The sequence below is a fragment of the Gymnoscopelus microlampas genome, assembly GCF_963454915.1.
Source record: "Gymnoscopelus microlampas genome assembly, chromosome: 5".
NCBI classification, from domain to species: domain Eukaryota; kingdom Metazoa; phylum Chordata; class Actinopteri; order Myctophiformes; family Myctophidae; genus Gymnoscopelus; species Gymnoscopelus microlampas.
In genome coordinates, this window is record NC_139942.1 from 9279052 (window position 1) to 9300416 (window position 21365).

The 21365-nt window shown below is 47.0% G+C and overlaps 1 protein-coding gene across 1 annotated transcript; it reads right to left on the reverse strand.

The window, feature by feature from the left end:
• Positions 1 to 1017: 1017 nt before the first annotated feature.
• On the reverse strand, positions 1018 to 20778 carry LOC311044888 (anoctamin-6-like; the record flags this gene model as incomplete). The annotated part of the gene is made up of 6 exons (XM_084056699.1): positions 1018 to 1255; positions 6172 to 6311; positions 18252 to 18357; positions 19304 to 19515; positions 20375 to 20580; positions 20685 to 20778. Coding segments are annotated over 6 exons (996 nt in total), but the record flags the coding sequence as incomplete, so codon positions are not given.
• Positions 20779 to 21365: the final 587 nt, after the last annotated feature.

A 21365-nucleotide genomic window follows, 5' to 3' on the forward strand; every position in this document is an offset into this window, starting at 1 on the left:
CTGCGCGCGACACCTTCGCGGGACGGAGCATAAATTAGTCTTGACGGGCTGCAGCTGCGCGAGCCAAGCAGGTTCTGATGCCATGATCATAGAGCGCTCCCTCCGTTCCTATGACAGCCACTGGAGGTGGAGTTTTGAGGACAACTGCTTTGAATTGTTATTATTGTTTACACACAACAGAAACCAAGGATTATATATTTCAAGAGCGAGAGATCACAGTAAAAATCCTAAGCATTCTTCCTCCACACTGGGAGAAAAACAGCATCTGAAAGTGTGATGGGATGCATTTTTACACGTGAGACTGTGACCACTTTTACATTGCATCTTATGAGCGGTGGGGTTCTTTTGCTGCCGACCTGCGTGCGCATACTGTTTCGTATCAGTGTGACGTCGTCTGTTAAGGCGTCTATAGGCCAACATCTCGTCTAAGATTAGTGGGACTCATTCAAATGACCACCAGTGAGTCCCGGGACTAATTTAATTGAAAACCTAACAACATCACTGTATACATATTAGATGTATTAGATATTTATTAGATATTACATTGATTTTATAGCTATTTTATTTGATTAGATATGTGATGTTGTTTAAGAGAAATTAAGAGTTGGACAATATCGGATATTGGCAAAAAAGTCAATATCGAACATCCCTAACAATAAGTTTATTATTTTTAAATTGAAGCACCTACTAAAAGTCACATTTAGACTGGTCATTTTACATGTCTGTTTTTATTAAGACTATAGAAGCGTTCATTTTCTGAAGTCTGAACCATTAAGATCAGTTACTTGAAAAGTGACTGATCTGTGGAGGGCTCGTTGGATCCGGGCCGGGGGTGCACACGCATCGGTGCCCCCCCCCCCCGGGTCCTAGGGACGCTGCCCGGGTAGCCAAAAAAACACCTTCCCCTGGATCTCCGCGTCGTACCTCCCTGTCCCCTCCCCGTGGCCCCCCGAGGCCCCTGCCTCCCCCCTGTGAAAAAGTCTCCCGGGCGAGACGCCGACTCGCTCCAGAACGTACCTATGGAGCTTGGGCACGGCGAAGCCCAGCGTGAGGCTCCGTCTCGGGGCGGCCCGGGTGGGCCGAGCTGGGCGCCGGTGGTGGTGGCCGTGAATCCCTTTCCCCCCTCCCCGATAGGGGGGAAAGAACCATGAAATTGGAGGCCACGGTGGCCATCGGAGAGCGAGGCCTCGGGTCGGGCACGGCCGGGCGGCCGTGCACCCTGGAGGTCCTCGCCGAGCCCAGGAGGATCAAAATACTTCCAAAACGTTAATGAAGTCCACGATCATAACACCAGAGGCAACTCCACGAATCATGTTCAACCCAGATTTGGCTCAACAAAGGGAATGAACTTGTTCTCATGCTATTCAACAAAAATGTGGAATGCCCTACCTAAAGGAGTAAAGGAGTGTAAAACCCTACTCACTTTCAAAACTGCCCTAAAGAAACACCTTCAGGAGGCTGCAATTCGAAAATGGCCCCTGTCAAAGTCCTAACCTACCCCCCCCCCCCCCCTCCTTTTTTCCCCCTTTTTTTCTTGCACATATTTTCTACTTTTCATACCAGTAACCTGTAAGCTCTCTCTCTCTCTCTCCTCTCCCCCTCACAGCCCCTCCCTACCCACATGGTTTCCTCACGTCGCAATCTTCGCTCACTTTCCCCCACTGATCTTTCCTCTCCTGTTCTCTCTGCTCTCCCTGCCCCTGAACCTCTTTATCTTCACCTAGTCCTCTTCCCTCCCCCTCTCTATCCCACTTTTCTCCCCTCTCCCCTAACGAGGTCCTTCTCCTTGTTACCTGTAATCACCCCACCTCATGCTCCCTGGACCCGGTCCCATCCATTCTGCTGCAGTCCACTGCACCTGAACTTCTTCCGTTCTTAACCCACCTTATTAACACCTCTCTGACATCTGACTATTTTACCTCTGCTTTCAAGACTGCCAGAGTCACCCCCCTCCTGAAGAAACCGACACTTGACCCCTCTGAGATCAAGAACTATACAGACCGGTTTCCCTTCCTATCTAAAACTCTCGAACGTGCTGTCTTCAAACAACTGTCCTCCTACCTCCACCAGAACAACCTCCTGGACTCCCACCAGTCCGGGTTCAAAGTAGGTCACTCGACCGAGACTGCCCTCCTGGCAGTGACGGAGTCGCTCCATGCGGCTAGAGCGAACTCTCTCTCCTCCGTCCTGATACTCCTGGACCTGTCTGCAGCGTTCCACACAGTGAACCATCAGATCCTCCTCTCCACCCTTGAGGGGATGGGTGTCTCAGGCTCTGCACTCTCCCTGTTTGCATCCTACCTGACGGGTCGCTCCTACCATGTGATGCTGAAAGGGTCTGTGTCAGAACCACACAGGCTCACTACTGGGGTTCCCCAAGGCTCGGTTCTGGGTCCTCTTCTTTTCTCTCTCTACACTACATCTCTTGGTGCTGTCATCCACTCCCATGGCTTTTCCTACCACTGCTATGCCGATGACACCCAGCTGTTCCTCTCATTCCCCCCCTCTGACACACAAGTGGAGGCACGCATTGCTGCTTGTCTGGCTGACATCTCGGAGTGGATGTCAACGCACCACCTGAAGCTCAACCTGGACAAGACCGAGCTGATGTTCTGACCCTGGACGATCAACTGTCGTTCTCGGCAAACATCGCATCAGTGACACGGTCCTGCAGATTCCTCCTCTACAACATCAGGAGGATTCGCCCCTTCCTCACGGAGAAGGCAGCCCAGGCTCTCAGATCCAGGCTCTTGTCATCTCCCGCTTGGACTACTGCAACTCCCTCCTTGCTAGTACTCCGGCATCTGCCATCAGACCTCTGGAGCTTGTTCAGAAAGCTGCGGCTCGTCTGGTGTTCAACCGCCCCAAGTTCTCCCACACAACTATCCTTCTCCGTTCTCTACACTGGCTCCCCGTAGCGGCTCGCATCCAGTTTAAAACCCTGGTGCTAGCCTATAGGGTAGTGAAAGGAACAGCTCCTTCTTGCCTCCGGGCTATGATTGATGCCTACACCCCTGCCCGACCACTTCGGTCTGCCATCTCGGGGCGACTGATTGCCTCGTCACTCAAGGGTCCTTCTGGCCGATCCACGCGGTCACAACTTTTTTTCTGTTCTGGCCCCACAGTGGTGGAATGAACTTCCCACTGAAGTCAGGACAGCAGAGTCACTGCCCATCTTTCGCCGCAGGCTGAAAACCCACCTCTTCAGGAAACACTACCCTTCCTCTCTGCCTGGCCTACTTGTTGTTAACTAGTTGTACGAACGCTTGTTTTAGTGTTGTATTGTTTTATTGGATCTTGTTTAGTCGATACACTTATTTGTTTTAGCTCCTGCTCATTTGATTTTGCTATTTTGTCTCATCTGTTTAAGGAAATAGGTAGCTGATATATTGCACTTCTGGTGATTAGTAGTTTTCGTTCCCTACCTATGTTGAATGCACTTATTGTAAGTCACTTTGGATAAAAGCGTCTGCTAAATGACTGTAATGTAATGTAATGTAAGCTGATTGTATGACGTTCTGTATACAATCAAGCTATTCGGATTATATTGGTGCAAAATGCAACCAGTTTACAGACGTATGCAGATTATGCACAGTGCAGCACATACAGAGAGAGAGAGCAGAATGTTTATACTGTATGTCGGAGGACTTTTGCTTTTATCTACAGTATGGAACATGTAAAGAGTTAATGTTTTTTTTTATGTCATCATGATTTGTGTGCCTGCAGTATCTCATTTATTTCATAAACAAGCTTAGTGCTTTATGAGCCTTCCAGTTTAGTAGACCTTGTATTGTGAATTTGTACTTCCAATGTACTGTTGTTCTCATGTCTTACTAAATAAAGTAAATCAATCAATCAATCAATCAATCAATCAATCAATCAATCAATCAATCAATCAATCAATCAATAAATCAATCAATCAATCAATCAATCAATCAATCAATCAATGTTTACTGTACATATACGTTCATTGCTACTAGTGTTGATTATGTCTTGTTTATTATTGCATGTCTTTAAATGTCTTAATGAATTGAATACACAGGATGAAATGAATGAAAACAAGCCCCTAGGGCTTTTTGTGTTATCCTTTTAACAATCATTGTGAACCATACCTCTGTACAATCTGCAAACTGCTAATAAAGTATTCAATCAATCAATCAAAAAACTCTAACATGACTTAAAGCTCTAGTATGTCATTTATTTTAGTGTATAAAATGTGATTTTGACCAATCTGTATGGTAGAGTATGTTAATACAATAATAACTTTTGGGGTGGTTGTTTGGTCTCCCTGCTCTTCTATTGAGACATTTAGATCCTGTGTCAAGGTAGACACAACCTTTGGCACGATCCTGCTGGTTTGACACCAATTTTGTGAAGAAAAAGGAGGAAAAAGGAAATGTCCGCACACGATAGGTTGCTCTCCTGTCTTTTCGAAAAAAAGAAGATACTGTAATCATCATTAATAGGTCAGATTTATATAGCCATATAAATATTTATAGATTTATATAGCGGCCGTGAGTGAACTGCTGCGCGACACCGTACGTCGGACAGTATAAACAAATGAATATATGTTTTGGCCTTTACATCTCATTCAACCTTAAAGGCATTGTAGGGAACATTAAGCCTAAATTTATTTTATTTTTTTGCATTTTTCCCCCTCTATCAGCCACTATATAATGATGCTGGGGTGTTTTCCTGCATTGAAACACAGGCCTCTTTCTGAAAACCCTATTTTCCCTTTTGTTGTTGTTGTTTTTATGTTTGTCCGGGTGGTAAGGCAGTCTATGGAAGTCTATGGAGGCATCACCCCCTGGTGGCCGGGAAACGAACTGCACAAACAAACATTGTTTACAAACAATGCAGGGAAAATAGGGTTTTCAGAAAGAGTACTGTGTTTCAATGCAGGAAAACACCCCAGCATCATTATATAGTGGCTGATAGAGGGGGAAAAATGCAAAAAATATATATATATATAAATATTTTTTAAATTTAGGCTTAATGTTCCCTACAATGCCTTTAATATGCAAAACCTACAGTTTTTGTTTATTTTTGTTAATGTTATACATGGATGGTGGCGCAAGGTAGGTTGATTGCTTGCCTTAGTTGCCTGCAATGTGTGTCACTAACTTTCGTCACTAACACTTTATCCATTGCAGACAGACAGTCACTGTGCTTGATATCCACGACCCATTCGAACCCATTCGGGTTTTGACGGGTTTTATTATCGTCAATTGGGTCCGGCTTGGTTCAGAGACTTCGAGATCCTGGTTCTGTTTATCATAACACCCGAGCGAACCACCCGTACGCAGCGCTGATTAGGAGGTGACGCAGCTGTGTAAAGCTTCATTTGTGCTTCGGCGTATGGCGGTGGTGTTGCGTATCGAAAATATCAGACCTACAAGCTCACAACGCAGTGAGTTGCGACATGTTGTGAGCTTATAGGTCTGATATTTTCAACGCGCAACACCATGGTACAAAGAATAGGCTGATCTATCAGATAACTGCAGTGCTGTGAGGCACAGTAACTCTATGGGCACAGCAGCAGACTGTTGGGAATGAACACACACTGACATTGTCTGATCATGATAAAAACTTTAAATACTTATGATGGGTTTTAATGATTTTACTACTTTATCCAAATAATAATATTAATAATAGGCTTAAATGTGATTTTTAAAATTATTTGTTTTATGTGTGAGAGTGGTGTTGACCCGCTACACCCGCAGCCCGCATAATTGCCTCCGAAATCTTGACTTGTGCGGGACCTGCGGGTAACAGGTCGACCCGCGCATCACTAGTGCCTAGTCTATCCAGCACATTGGGATAGGAGAAGACAACTGATCTTACATCCCCGGGCTCAGCCAACCCAGGTGGCAATACCTGGAAAGGGTCTAAAATATGAGGGATCAGGCAGACTGGCTTTCCGTACACTGCAGGGAGGAAACCCTCAGTGGTTCAACGGGCAGAATAGTGATACCAGCAAGTTTTGTGGAGTGATATGAGCTGGATGTGATATAAAAATGTAACATATCCAGGCCATCCTCTTCACCCGGCATTGGTACAAAATACACCATACCACCATACTACGATACCAGAGAGAATTTTTATTTCCATCTTTATATTTGATAGAATTTCTATTAAAATGGGCTCACGGCCCCCCTTGGTTTCTACCTGTTCAATGCCTCCGGGACCTCAGTCAAGTGAATGATATCCTGCGTCAGGAACCAATCTCGTTTGATCTGCATCTTGACTGCCTCAGGCACGTCTGTGATCACGTAGGACAGGACACATCTTGTTAGGTAAAGAATTTGCTGTAAAGAGATGGGTGGAATAGATGGTTCCGATAGACAGACAGACGCACGCACACACGCACACACAAAGATAAAAGATACATTAATAAGGTATGTAGGTAGACATGGGGGCAGACAAATAGATAAATAGATAAACATGCAATACAAGTAATTACCGGTATATGATTATTCTTGTATTATGTATTAATTAAAAATGTAAGTTATAGATAAACTATCTGTTTCTATACTGATTACTTTGACAGTAAAACAATACATTTTGAGCCTCAGACATTGCTTTGGTGGCAGAGCATATGAGCGGAGTGACCGCATTTTGACTGGAGTGCGGAGTGGGTAACACTTGCTCATAAGGTACCCGTAATTAACGCATCATTTATGATTACTTAATACATTATTGAAGCGTTAATCAAGCGTTAATTAAGCATTGATTAAGCCTTAATTCATCATGAATTCCATGATGAATTCCATTAATTAACAGCATTAGTTAATCAATAGTAAAGCAGAATGACTTAATATATGATTTAAGCGTTAATTTAGCATGAATTAAGCATTAATTCATCATGAATTCCTTGTCATTTATCATTAATTAACATCATTAGTTAATCATTAGTTAAGCAAAGTTATTTAATACATGAATTACAAGGAATTCATGACAAATTCATTCATGATGAATACATGATGAATGCTTAATTAACGCTTAAATAATGTATTACGTAATCATACATTAAGCGTTAATTACGGGTACCAGAGCAAGTGCAGAGAGTGTTTTCGAAAAGGTCAGAACAGCACCATTTGGCTCCGGTGCTGCTCCTATCACATCACATTACCAATCTCATAGTCAGATACACATTAAAGTCCTGCAACAGGAGTGCACAATTAACGCATGTCCTGGTCTCGTAAGATCCTGCATATACTGTGTTATATGCCAGGCCTGTGCCTTTAAGGGGGTGGGGCCTGGGAGTGAAACGTGATGACGTTGACGCACTGTGTTGTGCCGGTGCGGAAGTGATATATGGTGCGAGTGAGTAGCGGGAGGAAGATATTGTAACAGAAAAGATAACTAGAAAATGTGCTCCTCGGAGCACAGGTCTCCGCCAGTACTGTTCCTGATTAATCCTGTCTTAAAGGGTAAGACCACTTTGGTAGAGGTTTGGGTTGTGTAGTTACCTTGCCATGATGTAACTCCAAAGGTGGGCAAGAAATTGAAAACAAATCCTCCATTGATTAGAAATTGATAATTCAAAATATAATCCTCATTGACTTACATTGTACGGTGAAACAGCTCTCAAAGTCACTCTTTTAGCACATAAATGAACCCAAACATAGCTGATTCAGACAATATAGAACATCACCAAACCCAGTACTGTTTGTTTTTTTAATAAAAATGTCAACTTCCTGTTGATTTTACTATTTGAAGATCTGGATCCAGATCCGCCGATCCAGTCCGGGTTTTCTACTTATTAAAAATGGCAAAATCAACAGGAAGTTGACATTTTTATTTAAAAAAAAAAACAGTAATGGGTTTGGTGATGTTCTATATTGTCTGAATCAACTTTGTTTGCGTTCGTTTTTGTGCTAAAAGAGTGACTTTGAGAGCAGTTTTACCGTACAATGTAAGTCAATGAGGAGCATATTTTGAATTATCAATTTCTAATCAATGGAGCAATTATTTTTTATTTCTTGCCCACCTTTGGAGTTACATCATGGCAAGGTAACTACACAACCCAAACCTCTACCAAAGTGGTCTTGCCCTTTAAGTGTTACTTGATTAATCCTGTCTTAAGTGTTACTCCGCCATTTCTCAGCCATTTCGTGATTACTCCTGTCTTACCTCACTTTGAAAGAGGCTAAGACTCTTTCAAAGTGACACATCTATTTATAGGCCGCTATACGTCATGCGTCTCACTAGCCAATCAGAGCACACTCTTTCAACGTATTGTCACGTGTCACGTGAGGCTTGACCAATGTTAGCTTGGCCGAGGGGGGGGGGGGGGGGGGCGGAAAGTGAAAACATAGTCTCCTGGCGGAGACAACAAAGAGAGATTCATCCGTTGAAAAGTATAACCTGTATGTTCCTGCCTGACCGTCAGTAATAAATGATACCCGTTCTCTACCAAGAAGTTGTATGGACTAATTCTATAAAGGTTACCACGATAAACGAGCCACGTTTCCAGACGCTCCCAACCACGGTTTGGAGCTACAGAGGAAACTAGGTAACACTGGGGGCCCGTCCGGGATTCAACTCCTGCAAGGTAGAGACACGAGAATTGCTTTATTATTCGCCGCGGGAGAATGGAGGATTACAGAAATTACGGGACTGTTGAAAATAAAATGCATCGTCGCACAAATCCGTTCTGGACAGCAAATCAAGGCAACACCACCAACCCCTTTATGGTTAGCATGGAGATAACGTTAGCCTCGCGGGAGTCAACCGCGCAGGGCCACGCATCACCGTCGCACGTAAATATGGAATATCGTCCCACGTCACCACAACCAACTAATCCTTTCACAACATGGCCAGCCCAGCAAATGGCTACATACGGTGAGTCAGTGACGTTTAATCAGATGAGTTACCACCCCGCCCCTTGTTCAATGCCACTATATGGAGATGGAAGTAGCCACATTACAGCCCCTGCTCTCACAGCTGATGGACAGCACATTAACCCTTTCAACCCCATGAACTATAATTACTGTGTCTCCAGCACCCCAGTTGCTCTGTATCAAGCACCTTACCTACCGGCTGCATTGCCCCCCACCCCATGTATGCCACAACATATGGGGCAGCTTTATGGAGTTCAAGCGATGGGCTACAACTACACCCCACCAAGGAATGCACAGCTGCCAATAGGAAATGAACAGGAACCATGTGATTATGACTGGCTTGACACAACATTGGCTAAACCTATTACACACAGCTACCCCCAACCATCAGTGTGCTGTGATGACTTTGCGGGCAGCAGTGATGATGAACTTTGTAAAAGGGAGAGGATTCCCACCCTCCGACCAGGTCAGTTTGATGGGTCAGGTGCATGGAAAGACTTTATTTATCAGTTTGAGAGCTGCGTACAAGCAAACCGCTGGTCAGAGAAGACCATGGTGGAGCAACTGAGGTTCAGTTTGTGCGGAGCAGCTGGCGCTATCGTTCATAAGAACCCAAGATCAAGCAAGTGGAGCTACCAGCGGATCGTGAACGAGATAGAGGCTGCTTATGGGCCATGCTCGGAGCACGCAGTGGCCATCGGCATCGAACTGAGACAAAGAATCCGAGAACCAGATGAAGCCCTTCACACTTTGAGAGATGATATATACGAGAAGGTTTCTATTGCATATGCTGATCGCACCGAACGTGAACAGGATGTCATTGGCGTGGAGATCTTCACAAACACCCTGGCTGATGCTCAACTGGTGCAGAAGCTTTCGGAGGAGCGGCCACGCACCCTGGCAAAAGCCTACGACATAGCCCACAGGTATGAGGCAACCAGGAGGGCCGCCAGAGCAGTCATGCAGTTGATGAGGACAGGCGCGCCTAGTTCCATGGAACGAAGAACCAGAGCAGCTACAGTACGTGAACATTCTGAATTAATGTGGCAGAAGGAACCAGAGGGGCCAGCTGTACAGTTTATAAATTCACCAAAGCGGGAGCCAAGGTCTTCCCAAGGGTGGCGCTCCCAAAGAGGTGACCGGCAAGGGAAGAAGGACTTTGGGGAGCTCATCTGTCACAACTGCTCCGGCATTGGCCATATACAGAGAAACTGCCCCTCCCCTCGTTACCCCAAGCAGCATGCCGTGAACGCTGAACCAGTGCCAGCATCTGACTCAAGCACTGTGGTCATCAGCGCTAAAAATCAAAAAGAGGAGATGTGTGTCCAAGTAGTGATGCACGGATTGGAGGTCCGTGCCCTTCTAGACTCTGGTGCTCGGGGAAGTGTACTTCCTTTACACCATTTTGAGTCCCTACCCCTCGAGGTCCGACCCGAAATACAACCATCAACCGCTCAGACCCTGCAGGGCCTTGGGCCGGAAAGTCTGCCAGTCCTAGGAGAAGTCGTCATCCCAATACGGGAGGCACACCCCCAACGTGAGCTTCATCGTGGCAAGCACAGCTGAGGGCACAGAGGTTATATTGGGACATCCATTCCTGAGGCAGGCACGAGCCTGTTTGGACTACGGCCGCAGAGAAATCACCCTCCTCGGGGAGAAGGTACCTCACTGTAATGCCAACTCTGAACCAGAAACGCGCTTTGTCAGGGTGGCTCGCCGGACAGTATTGGAGCCGGGCCGCGAGTATATTGTCCCTGGCACCACCCACTACTCTGCTGCTGCCAAGGTGGAGCTGTTAATGAGCCCCACAAAGAACTTTGTCCAACAGCACCATGTCCTAGTGGCTCGCGCCATTGTGCAGGTGCAGCGGCCAGCAGACATCCCCATTCGAGTATACAACCCAGGTACCACACCTGTCGTCTTAAAGAAAGGAGCCGTCGCTGGGGTCCTACAACCGGCAGAGGTGGGGTTCCAGTCACACAAGGACCACACAGTGTTTGAACAAATTAACCATGACTCTGTTTCTGTACCTACCCACCTGCAGACCCTGTACACCGAGAGTTGTGCAAACTTTCCCGAGGATGATCGCCGTAGGCTGGCTGCCCTGCTTAATTCCTACCACGATGTCTTCTCTACGGGACCCACCGACCTCGTGAAACACGACATCCTGACCACTCCTGGACCATCCGTGAAACAACATCCCCGCAGAATGGCCAGCGACAAACAGGCTGCAGCAGACCAACAGGTGCAGCAGGGCCTGGAAACGGGCGTAGCTCAGCCCACTAACAGCAGCTGGGCCGCGCCAATCGTAATGGTGCGAAAGAAAGATCAGAGCTCCCGCCTGTGTGTCGATTACAGGCTCCTAAATGAGCGCACTATTAAAGACGCCTACCTCCTGCCCCGGATCCAAGACACACTGGACACCTTGTCCACTGCCAAGTACTTCAGCACGCTGGACTTGACATCAGGATACTGGCTGGTACAGGTGGAGATGACCCCCAGGGCCCGCAAAGCTGCTGCTTTCTGCACACGTAAGGGCCTCTTCGAGTGGAATGTGATGCCTTTCGGGCTTTGTAATGCACCAGCCACCTTCCAGCGCTTGATGGACCGTGTCCTGGCCGGGCTGCAGTGGGAGACCTGCTTAGTGTATCTCGACGACATCATTGTTCTGGGGCGAGACATCACCCAAATGCTAGAGCGGCTCAGTCAAGTGTTCACCAGGCTGCGAGAGGCCAATCTAAAACTGAAACCATCCAAGTGCTGTTTGTTTCGTGAGCGAGTCTTCTACCTGGGGCACATTGTCTCCGCCCAGGGCGTCGCCACAGATCCCCAGAAGGTGAAGAAAGTGGTGGAGTGGCCCAGGCCTCAGAACGTCTCAGATGTCAGACAATTTTTCGGGCTAGCATCCTACTACAGAAGATTTGTGCAGGATTTTGCCACGGTAGCCAGGCCACTGCATGAGCTCACTAAGAAGTATGCACGCTTCAACTGGACAGACGAGTGCCAGGAGGCATTCGAGGTGTTGAAGGCCCCGGCTGACAACGACACCGGTACTCGCCTACCCGTTGGACAGTGGCGAATTCTTCCTGGACACTGACGCCAGCGACTGGGGGTTCGGGGCAGTCCTCTCCCAGATTCAAGAGGGTGAGGAGAGAGTTCTGGCTTATGGAAGTAGAAGGCTGTCTCCTACCGAACAAAACTACTGCACCACCAGACGGGAGTTCCTGGCCGTAGTGGAGTTCACCTCTCACTTCAGACAGTATCTGCTGGGGAGGCCCTTCACTGTGCGGACCGATCACAGCAGTCTGCGTTGGTTGACCAGGATGAGGGAGCCGGAAGGAAAACTTGCTCGCTGGTTGGAGAAATTGGCAGAGTATGACTTCCAGGTGGTCCACCGGCAAGGGAGACACCACCAAAATGCTGATGCACTGTCAAGGAGACCGTGTAGAAATCTATGTCCCTGCAACTTGGCGGAGCCCGGCCCCAACAACGTCCAGTACCAACACAAGGGGGTGCAATGTAACCTGGCAGACAGTTCGACTGAGTGGGTCCTTCTCCCAACACCTCCGGAGCAACGTCTAGTGGGGTAGCTGATGCTTCCAGCCACGATGCTCGCGACTACCTCCCGGCACATCCGAGCATCAACAGGGTGAGAGAGTCCCACCAGGCAACCCTGTTTGGTGGTTGGACTCAAGAGCAGTTGAAACTAGCCCAGAACACTGATCTAGACATAGCGCCCGTGTGTAAGTGGATAGAAGATGGGGAGGGCCGGCCACCCTGGGTTGCCATAGCACCCTCAAGCCCCACCACCAAAGCCTACTGGGCACAGTGGAAACGACTCTATCAGAAAGATGGTGTCATATTGAGAAAAATGTTACTGCACTGAGGGAAAGGTGTTCTACCCACAAATCCTGCTGCCACGTACATACCGCACCTGTGTGATGGAGCAGATGCATGGTGGCCCGGTGGGTGACCACTTCGGGGTGGAGAGGACCCTTACTCGTCTGCAGACCAGGTACTTCTGGTACAACATGAAAGATGATGTCACCCTGTGGTGCCGCACCTGCACCAACTGTGCTTTCAAGGCTCGTCCTAAGAAAACTCCCCAGGCAGCTATGGGCACTGTGAAGGTCGGTGCCCTAATACATAATACAATGGGCGCGCCAGAGAACGGCCGCATCCGTGCGTGCTCCGTAACATCGCAATGTTATTCCCTCTTTTTAGTATTTTTTAGCCTTCTCTTTTTTAAGGTGTCTAAGGAGTTATGATAGACAAGCACTTCTGGACATCAGAAAAGCGATTGCACACAGAATTCCGGACTTTTTTGCCGAAAACCCTCCGCCCGGCTGGGTGGGGGGAGGGGAGCCCTTTGTCCCAGCAGCTGGAACAACAACAACACGGAAGCGACGCCGACGCCGAACCGGTCGGCGAGGCACTAGGGCGGGCGTCCTCGTAAGAACAACAAAACGTGGATATAAACCTGCACTGCCTTCAATCCTGCTAGCGAACGTTAGATCTCTGTGTGAATCAAGAACAGTGACCACTATGGACGACTTACTGGCGCGCGTTAAGTATAATACTGAGACAAGGAACACGAGCATTGTTGTTTTAACGGAGACGTGGCTAACTGAGCTAGCATCTGATTCTTCCATCACTCCTCCTGGCTTCACCGCATATAGGAAAGACAGAGACCCTGTACTGAGCGGTAAGCAACGTGGGGGGGGAGTTTGTACCCTGATCAACAACAGCTGGTGCAAAGATGTTAATATCCTAGATAGCCACTGCTCGCCAGACCTTGAACTTTTAATCATAGCCTGCCGTCCTTTCTACCTACCACGTGACTTCAGCATTGTGATTGTAGCCGTTGTTTACATTCACCCTGGAGCTAATAAGGACACTGCTATGAGGGAATTACACCAGGCTATCAGTGCACAAGAAAATCGTCACCCGGACTGCGCAGCAATCTGCCTAGGCGACTTCAACCGGACAGACCTAAAAAAGGTCTTTCCCAAATTCCACAAGCATGTCACCTGCAGTACCCGCGGTGACAATATTCTTGACCACTGCTACACGCCCTTCAAGGATGGATACAAAGCTCTCCGCCGCCCACCGCTAGGAAGCTCTGACCATTACGCCATCCAGCTGCTACCTGCCTACAAACAGAGGCTAAAAAGGGAGCCGGTCGTTGAGAAGGAGATCCGAATCTGGTCCGAGGACACAGACGCTATGCTACAATCCTGCTTCTACCAGACTGACTGGGGGATGTTTAAGAACGCCGCTGGGAATAACATCAACAAACTCTCAGACTCAGTCACTGGCTTTATCAGTAAGTGCATAGACGACATAGTCCCAAAAAAGACAGTTCAGATCTATCCCAATCAGAAACCATGGATGGACAGCGGAGTACGTGTACATCTGCACGCACGGGATGCTGGTTTCAAATCTGGCGACGTGGAAACGCGCAACACGGCACGCGCGGCCCTAAACACCTTGACAGACTGCAAAACAAGAACCAGAAGCGAGGTGAACCCGCCTGCCTCCCTCCCCAGCGAACTGAACACTTTCTACGGCCGGTTTGAGATCAGCTCCAACCGCGGCAGCCAAGCGGGGCCATCAGCAGTACCAGCAGAGGAGAACCCTCTAACCATCTCGGAGAGAGAAGTGCGTACAGCCTTCGCACGGGTCAACATCCACAAGGCAGCCGGACATGATGGGATCCCAGGCCGGGTCCTTAAGGCATGTGCACACCAGCTGGCGGGTGTCTTCGCTGACATCTTTAACCTCTCCCTCTCCCAGGCTGTGGTCCCTGCAGGGTTCAAAATGTCAACCATTGTGCCCATTCCCAAAAAGGCCAGAGTGACATGCCTGAATGACTGGAGACCTGTCGCTCTCACCCCGATCGTCAGCAAGTGCTTCGAGAAACTGGTGAGGGAATACATCAGCTCCATGCTACCTGCCTCGCTGGACCCGTGGCAGTATGCATACCGCAAAAACAGATCCACCGACGACGCTATTGCCATGGCTCTCCACACCGTCCTCTCGCACATGGACAACAAGCTGCTGAAGGACAAATATGTACGTATGCTGTTCGTGGACTACAGCTCAGCATTCAACACCATTGTCCCAGCAATACTTGACAAAAAGCTCAGAGACCTAGGGCTACACCCAAGCATGTGCGACTGGATACAGGACTTCTTGTCCTAACAGGCTGTGTCACGGCGTGGTATGGGAACTGCACTGCCAGAGAGAAGATCAACCTACAGCTAGTAGTGCGATCGGCAGAGCGAATAACGGGAAGCGAGCTCCCAGCGCTCCAGGATCTGTACAAGAAGCGGTGTGTGGTCAAAGCCAAGCGCATCATCAAGGACAAGTACCACCCAAGTCACAAACTGTTCAGAACCCTACAACGACCGCGGCCGGGCAAGGGGACCTACCGCAGTATCAAGAGTTCCACGACCAGGTTCTGGAATAGTTTTAACCCGGCTGCTGTCAGAATGCTGAATGAGGCATGAGCCCTCTTCAGCAGCCTGACAATAGGTGGTACTGCCCAGCTGGTCGCAGACTTTCTGGCTCTTCCTGAACACACCTGTGGATTATACCAGGGAGAAATGACTTTGGACTTAGCTCCCCCTCGGACATACCTGTAGACCACACCAGGCACAGATTAATTAATTTTTTTGTTACTCTCCCTCATGGAGCTACTTGCGGATTATACCAGGGCCAGTCCCACCCTCAGGTGGACACGCACTGACTTTTTGCACCTTAATCCCATGTATAATGCACAAACTTTTTGCCTTTTTTTATTTTTTATTGCGCTTTTTTTTTCTCTCTAAGCACCTTAACGTCTATAAGTATATCATGCACAGTATACATACATTGCTGCTAAGCTCTGTTTTCTTTATCTCAGGTACTTTGTAAATATGTAGATAACTTGTTTGGCCTTCTATTGTTCTCTTGTTCGATCTCCTTCCCACTTGCCCCCCTCCCCTCTTCTTCTTCTCTCTCCCCACTCTTCTTTCTATAGAACTAACGTTGCGATGGGAATGATGTACAAAAATGAATTTCACCCACTTTTTTACCTTGTAAACCTGTGATTTGACAATAAACCTGATTCTGATTCTGATTCTGCCCCCATGGAACGGATTGCAGTCGACATAATGGGCCCATTAAACGAGACTGAGAGACACAACCGTTACATATGTGGTCCAAGACTACTTCAGCAAGTGGGTGGAGGCGTATCCCCTCCCCAACCAGGAAGCAATTACAGTGGCTGAAAAGATTGCCTCCGAGTGGGTGTGCAGGTATGGGGCCGCTTATTCCCTACACAGCGATCAGGGCACGAACTTTGAGTCTGCTGTGTTCCAAGAAATGTGCAAGCTGTTGGGGATTGAAAAGACCCGAACCACTCCATTTAATCCAAAGTCTGATGGCCAAGTGGAGCGTTTTAACGCCACCCTGCAGAAAGTCCTGGCTACCACGGCTGAGCGATGCCATTGGGACTGGGATGTCATGATCCCTTATGCCCTCATGGCTTATCGAGCCACTAAAACTGCCTTCCTACTAGGGTCCCTTCTTCATTGTGGGCCAACTAGATGACTTAGTCTACCGAATCCAAAAGAACCAGAGGGCCAAAGCCAAGGTGGTCCATCACGACAAGCTCAAGCCGTACTATTCCAGAACCCCACTGGACAATAGTTGGGTCTTCCAGAGTGCAGACACATGGGCACCAGTGGAAGTGCCACCCCCGGCTTCGGATGAGAGCCGCGACGACCCAGACACCACTGACCCGGACACCGCTGACCCAGCCGCCGCTGACCCAACCGCCGCTGACCCAACCGCCGCTGACCAAGCCACCGCTGATTCGGACACCGCTGATCCAGACACCGCTGACCCAGCCACCGCTGATCCAGACATTGGTCCCCTCAATCTGTGGGACGCCCCGTCGGAGGACGAGAGCGCTGCTGCAGGAGCCCTCCAGGGTCCCTGCTCTTCTACACCAGCTTCACAGTGCCAGCCCCCTGACAGCCAGCCCCCTGACAGCCCTGCTTGGTCTCAGCTGGATGAGGCCGACGTCTCAGATCCAGAGCAGGGATGCATCCACTACCTGCCTACGGTTTCGACCCCTTTCCGTAGGCCTCAGAGGGTTCACAAGGCCCCGGACATGTATGGTGATTGGGTGAGTTACTGAACACTAAGAACAATTTTTTATTTTTTTCTGAGTCACTGAAGACTACTAAGAACTGAAGATGTTGTTTTGAGTTATTGAACACTGTTGAAAACTGAAGACATTTTGCTGATTTAGCCAGTAGTGAGATCATTGTTCATGGAGAGGGCAAGAATACGCCCTGATCTCGCTGGGAGCAATGGTAGTCTACCCGGAGCTCCCCTGTTAAGAAAAAAAAAATCACACCCAGTGTGAAGTGGGCGATGTGTGGTCATAACAACATGACTCACTTAAAAAAAGGACAAATTACTTTTTTTTAAGTCCATACTGCTATTCATAGGGCTGCACATGTGTCATGTGATTCGCTAGCCAATCACAGCCCTGAATTTGCAAAGTCAGCCAATCACATTACAGCTAGTGGTGATGACACTAGCTGTAATGTGATTGGCTGACTTTGCAAAAGTATAGATTTGCATTGACTCTGGAAGGGTTAGGGGTGTAGACTGCGTTGTAGACTATTGGCCAATCACGGTGCAGGATTGGTCAGTGTCCAAAACTCACTTATAGGGGGCCAAAAAGGCAAAAAAGAAAAGAATAAAAAAAAAGAGAAAAGGAAAAAAAAATGGTATTTGGGTATTTTTGCATTGATACTCTGTTCCGGTCATGTTTAAGCATTATTGAGTTTTCTATTGTGAATACTTGATCTCTAACTAATGACTGTCCTAAGCTGGGGAAGAGCTCTTTTCATCCAAAGACTGCACCGTGGAATATGTTGAGAGTTGCTAAAATGTTATTGTTCTCTTCATTGTATGTGTATGTGACAGTGCTGGAGTAATGTTAAGGGACTAATCATTATCCAGAGTGGGGGTAGTGTTATATGCCAGGCCTGTGCCTTTAAGGGGGTGGGGCCTGGGTGTGAAACGTGATGACGTTGACGCACTGTGTTGTGCCGGTGTGGAAGTGATATGGTGCGAGTGAGTAGCGGGAGGAAGATATTGTAACAGAAAAGATAACAAAGAGAGAAGCATCCGTTGAAAAGTATAACCTGTATGTTCCTGCCTGACCGTCAGTAATAAATGATACCCGTTCTCTACCAAGAAGTTGTATGGACTAATTCTATAAAGGTTACCACGATAAACGAGCCACGTTTCCAGACGTTCCCAACCACGGTTTGGAGCTACAGAGTGAAATAGGTAACAACTGTAATTCATTCTGAACAGATTCCATTATTTACTCACCTGTACAATAACAATAAAAGCCAATCTGGCGGTGAGGACATGCCAGTAGTACTTCTTGAACTCATACTGTCTGGGGTGTCCTGGTGGATAGCGGAAATCTCTGTACCTGACGGGGGACAACAATGTCTGTTACACCGAAACAGAGTCCAGGAAAAACACCTTACGAAAACGGTGGCTAAGAATTATAGTGAGAATAGCAGATCTGCGTTACATCGCAATGTGTTGTGAGCTTGTAGATCGGATAGGTCTTAAGTGGTTAATTAATTATGTACTTTTTCCCTTCCAAGAAACGTAGTGGAGTGAAAAGTAGGCTACAATATTTGTATTTGAAGTGAAGGTTATGCAAGTGTAAGAGTGAAATGCAGCCATGGAGTATTGTTAGGTTATAAGAAATAACCACTGTTCAGTATTAGAGTTTCCGCTGGGGGTGCTGTGGGAAAAAGCTAGAGAGGGAAGGAGAGAAGAAGAGAGAGAGCGACCAGGGAATTTCATTCATTCATTGTTTACGTCTGTTGGACTGTACTGTTTGGCTGAGAGACTTTAGTAAAAGTTATTGAGAAGAACCTATTACCGTGTTGAACTGAGTCTATTCTGCACCCACACCCACGTCGCTTACACAAGTATGCAAAAATACAAATACATTCTAGGGACTACTGGCTACCAACATAGCTAATCCACACTGTTTATTCAGGAACAGTATTTTCTAGTTCGATTCACAATCTCATCGTTCCACTTCTCCACAGTCCATCATGACCATAACACATTTGATTCTGTGATTCAAAAATAAATATATTCATAATTTATAATATAATTATGATACTATATTTAATAAATACCCTTTTTTTCATTTTCAAATATTTCTTTTCACAGAATCAAATGTTTTATGGTCATGAATCACCAGGAGCCTGGATGGCTTGGTTCCAGACTTAAAATGATTAATATTGACATTTTCGGAAATGTCGGAAAATGTATGGGCTTTTGTGGAACCACAAAATGGCCACCACTGCTATGCCCTATTCACTATCTGAAATAATAAATACAAACATCTATACCTGCAGGTGGTGGTGTTGGCGAACCAGTCTGGTGTGTTTGCTTGAGTGGGTTTGCTCTGATTGGTGAAGTCTTCTATGTTGAACACAGACAGGGTGCTGTTGATGTATCCCTCCATGGTGTAGTGACTGTGGTCTCCATACGGGTAGACAGAGAAAGACCAGTAATACACCAGGCGAGGGATCATGTCTGTTGTGAAGACGACAATCATCACCTGAGTGAGAGGGACGTAGAAACCACATTTGTGGATGCTGAAGGCTGACTTATATGTTGTTGCATGATAAAAATGACATGTTTTCAACTGAAACAAATACATGTTGGCACAAGTGGTGGCTGATACATTTTTAGGTTTTTGTTGAATGAAAGTATGACACCATGAATTAGAAATTGACTTCAGTATTTTGTTGAATTTATAAGTCATTAACTCATTGACTGCCTGGAGTAAATAAATCAATAAATTAGCCCTTGCCAGCGTTTTTGAGCGTTTTTACTAACCTTTCAAGAGCCATAGAATTTTTCACTACAGGACGATTGACACACCGAGTGTCGCAAAAGACGGAGCCGTGTCTCTGTTTTTGGGGGGGGGGGGGGGGGGGGGGGGAGCGTGTCACCGCGACCCTCTGTTCTTTAGTTATTGGCTGTTGAATATAGCTTGTTCTCGCCAAAAACGCAGAAAAAAACAAGAAAGAAGAGAAAACAATATTTTTCTAAATCCTTTAAAATTAGAACGGACGGGGCTGGGTTTGTTGTGATCACGTTATTTCCGGGTCTACTCTTCTCCAGAAGTCATAGGATCACTCATAGGTTGTTGAAGAGCGCCCTATAGCGTAAACACTGAAAACACTAGCATACGTCATAATACGTCAATGGTGGTGTGTGCATTTGGATTGACATGCGTCTATATACGTCAATGGTTAAAAATACATCTGGATTTAAGCAGTTTTGTTGTAATTTAGACAGGTAAGTTTTGGAAAAAAAAATGTTATTTCTCGATATTGTTTTTATGCTAATATCGGACATCCCTATAAATGTGTTTTACATTTTTTACAACACCTGAAGGAGTCAACACTCACATTTGTTGCCATGGCCAGTATTGTGATACCATGCAGGATGGGCATCCAGGCTTTAATGTCCTGGACCTTATCTGGTACCATGCGGCGGAACCGGAAGGTGATCTTCCAGGCATCACTCCGGATCATGAACAGGTTGTTGAGCAGAGCCAGGACCGGAGCCAAGGGGAAGGCGGTCGCAAACATAGTCACAAAGCCAAACTGGATCACTAGGAGATGAGATGTGACAACTCTAGCTGACTGTCTGAAGATACGCGCACAGTCACGCACGCACACACCCCCACACCATTACATTTCCCATCACCTGGCTTACCCATCTCCAGGTATTCATATAACAGTCCCCGTTGTTGGTTTTCCACCAGCTGGTAGTCTTGTTCCCAGCGTGGAATGTTCTTCTGACTGGTGCAACACCAATGTCTCAAGTTCTTCACCCTCCTCCAGATGGGCCTAACAGACAGAGATGCTTTATGTACAATTCATTGCTTTGCCAAAGCAGCTTAATTGTGATTGTACTTGTAATTACTGTACGTACCGTAGCACAAACTGTTGGATGTTGGTCAAGATGGCATTCCCAGCCATGATGACAGCCAGCTCCAGGGTCAAATCCTGCAGACAGCCATGAGGCGCACACTGCAACACCAAGATACATAGTAACCGTTACAACCAATATAACTTTGTTTGTTTACATGTAGATATGCTGTGTTGAAGAAAGAGAGAAAGAAAGAAAGAAAGAAAGAAAGAAAGAAAGAAAGAAAGAAAGAAAGAAAGATCTCAGGGTGTACTAGTTTGTCTGTCCACCAGGAGGCATTACTCCCTCAGACTATGGGGTCTGATTCATAGACTTCCTTAGACATGCATTCATCAGGAGCGTCACATAACAAATATGACTAAATGGATAGGATGACTAACTGTACCTCCTCATTTCTGATATTTCCCAGGATATAAACAGGCTTTCCTGGGTGGCCAACCACCTTCCCCTTGATGAAGCCGATGT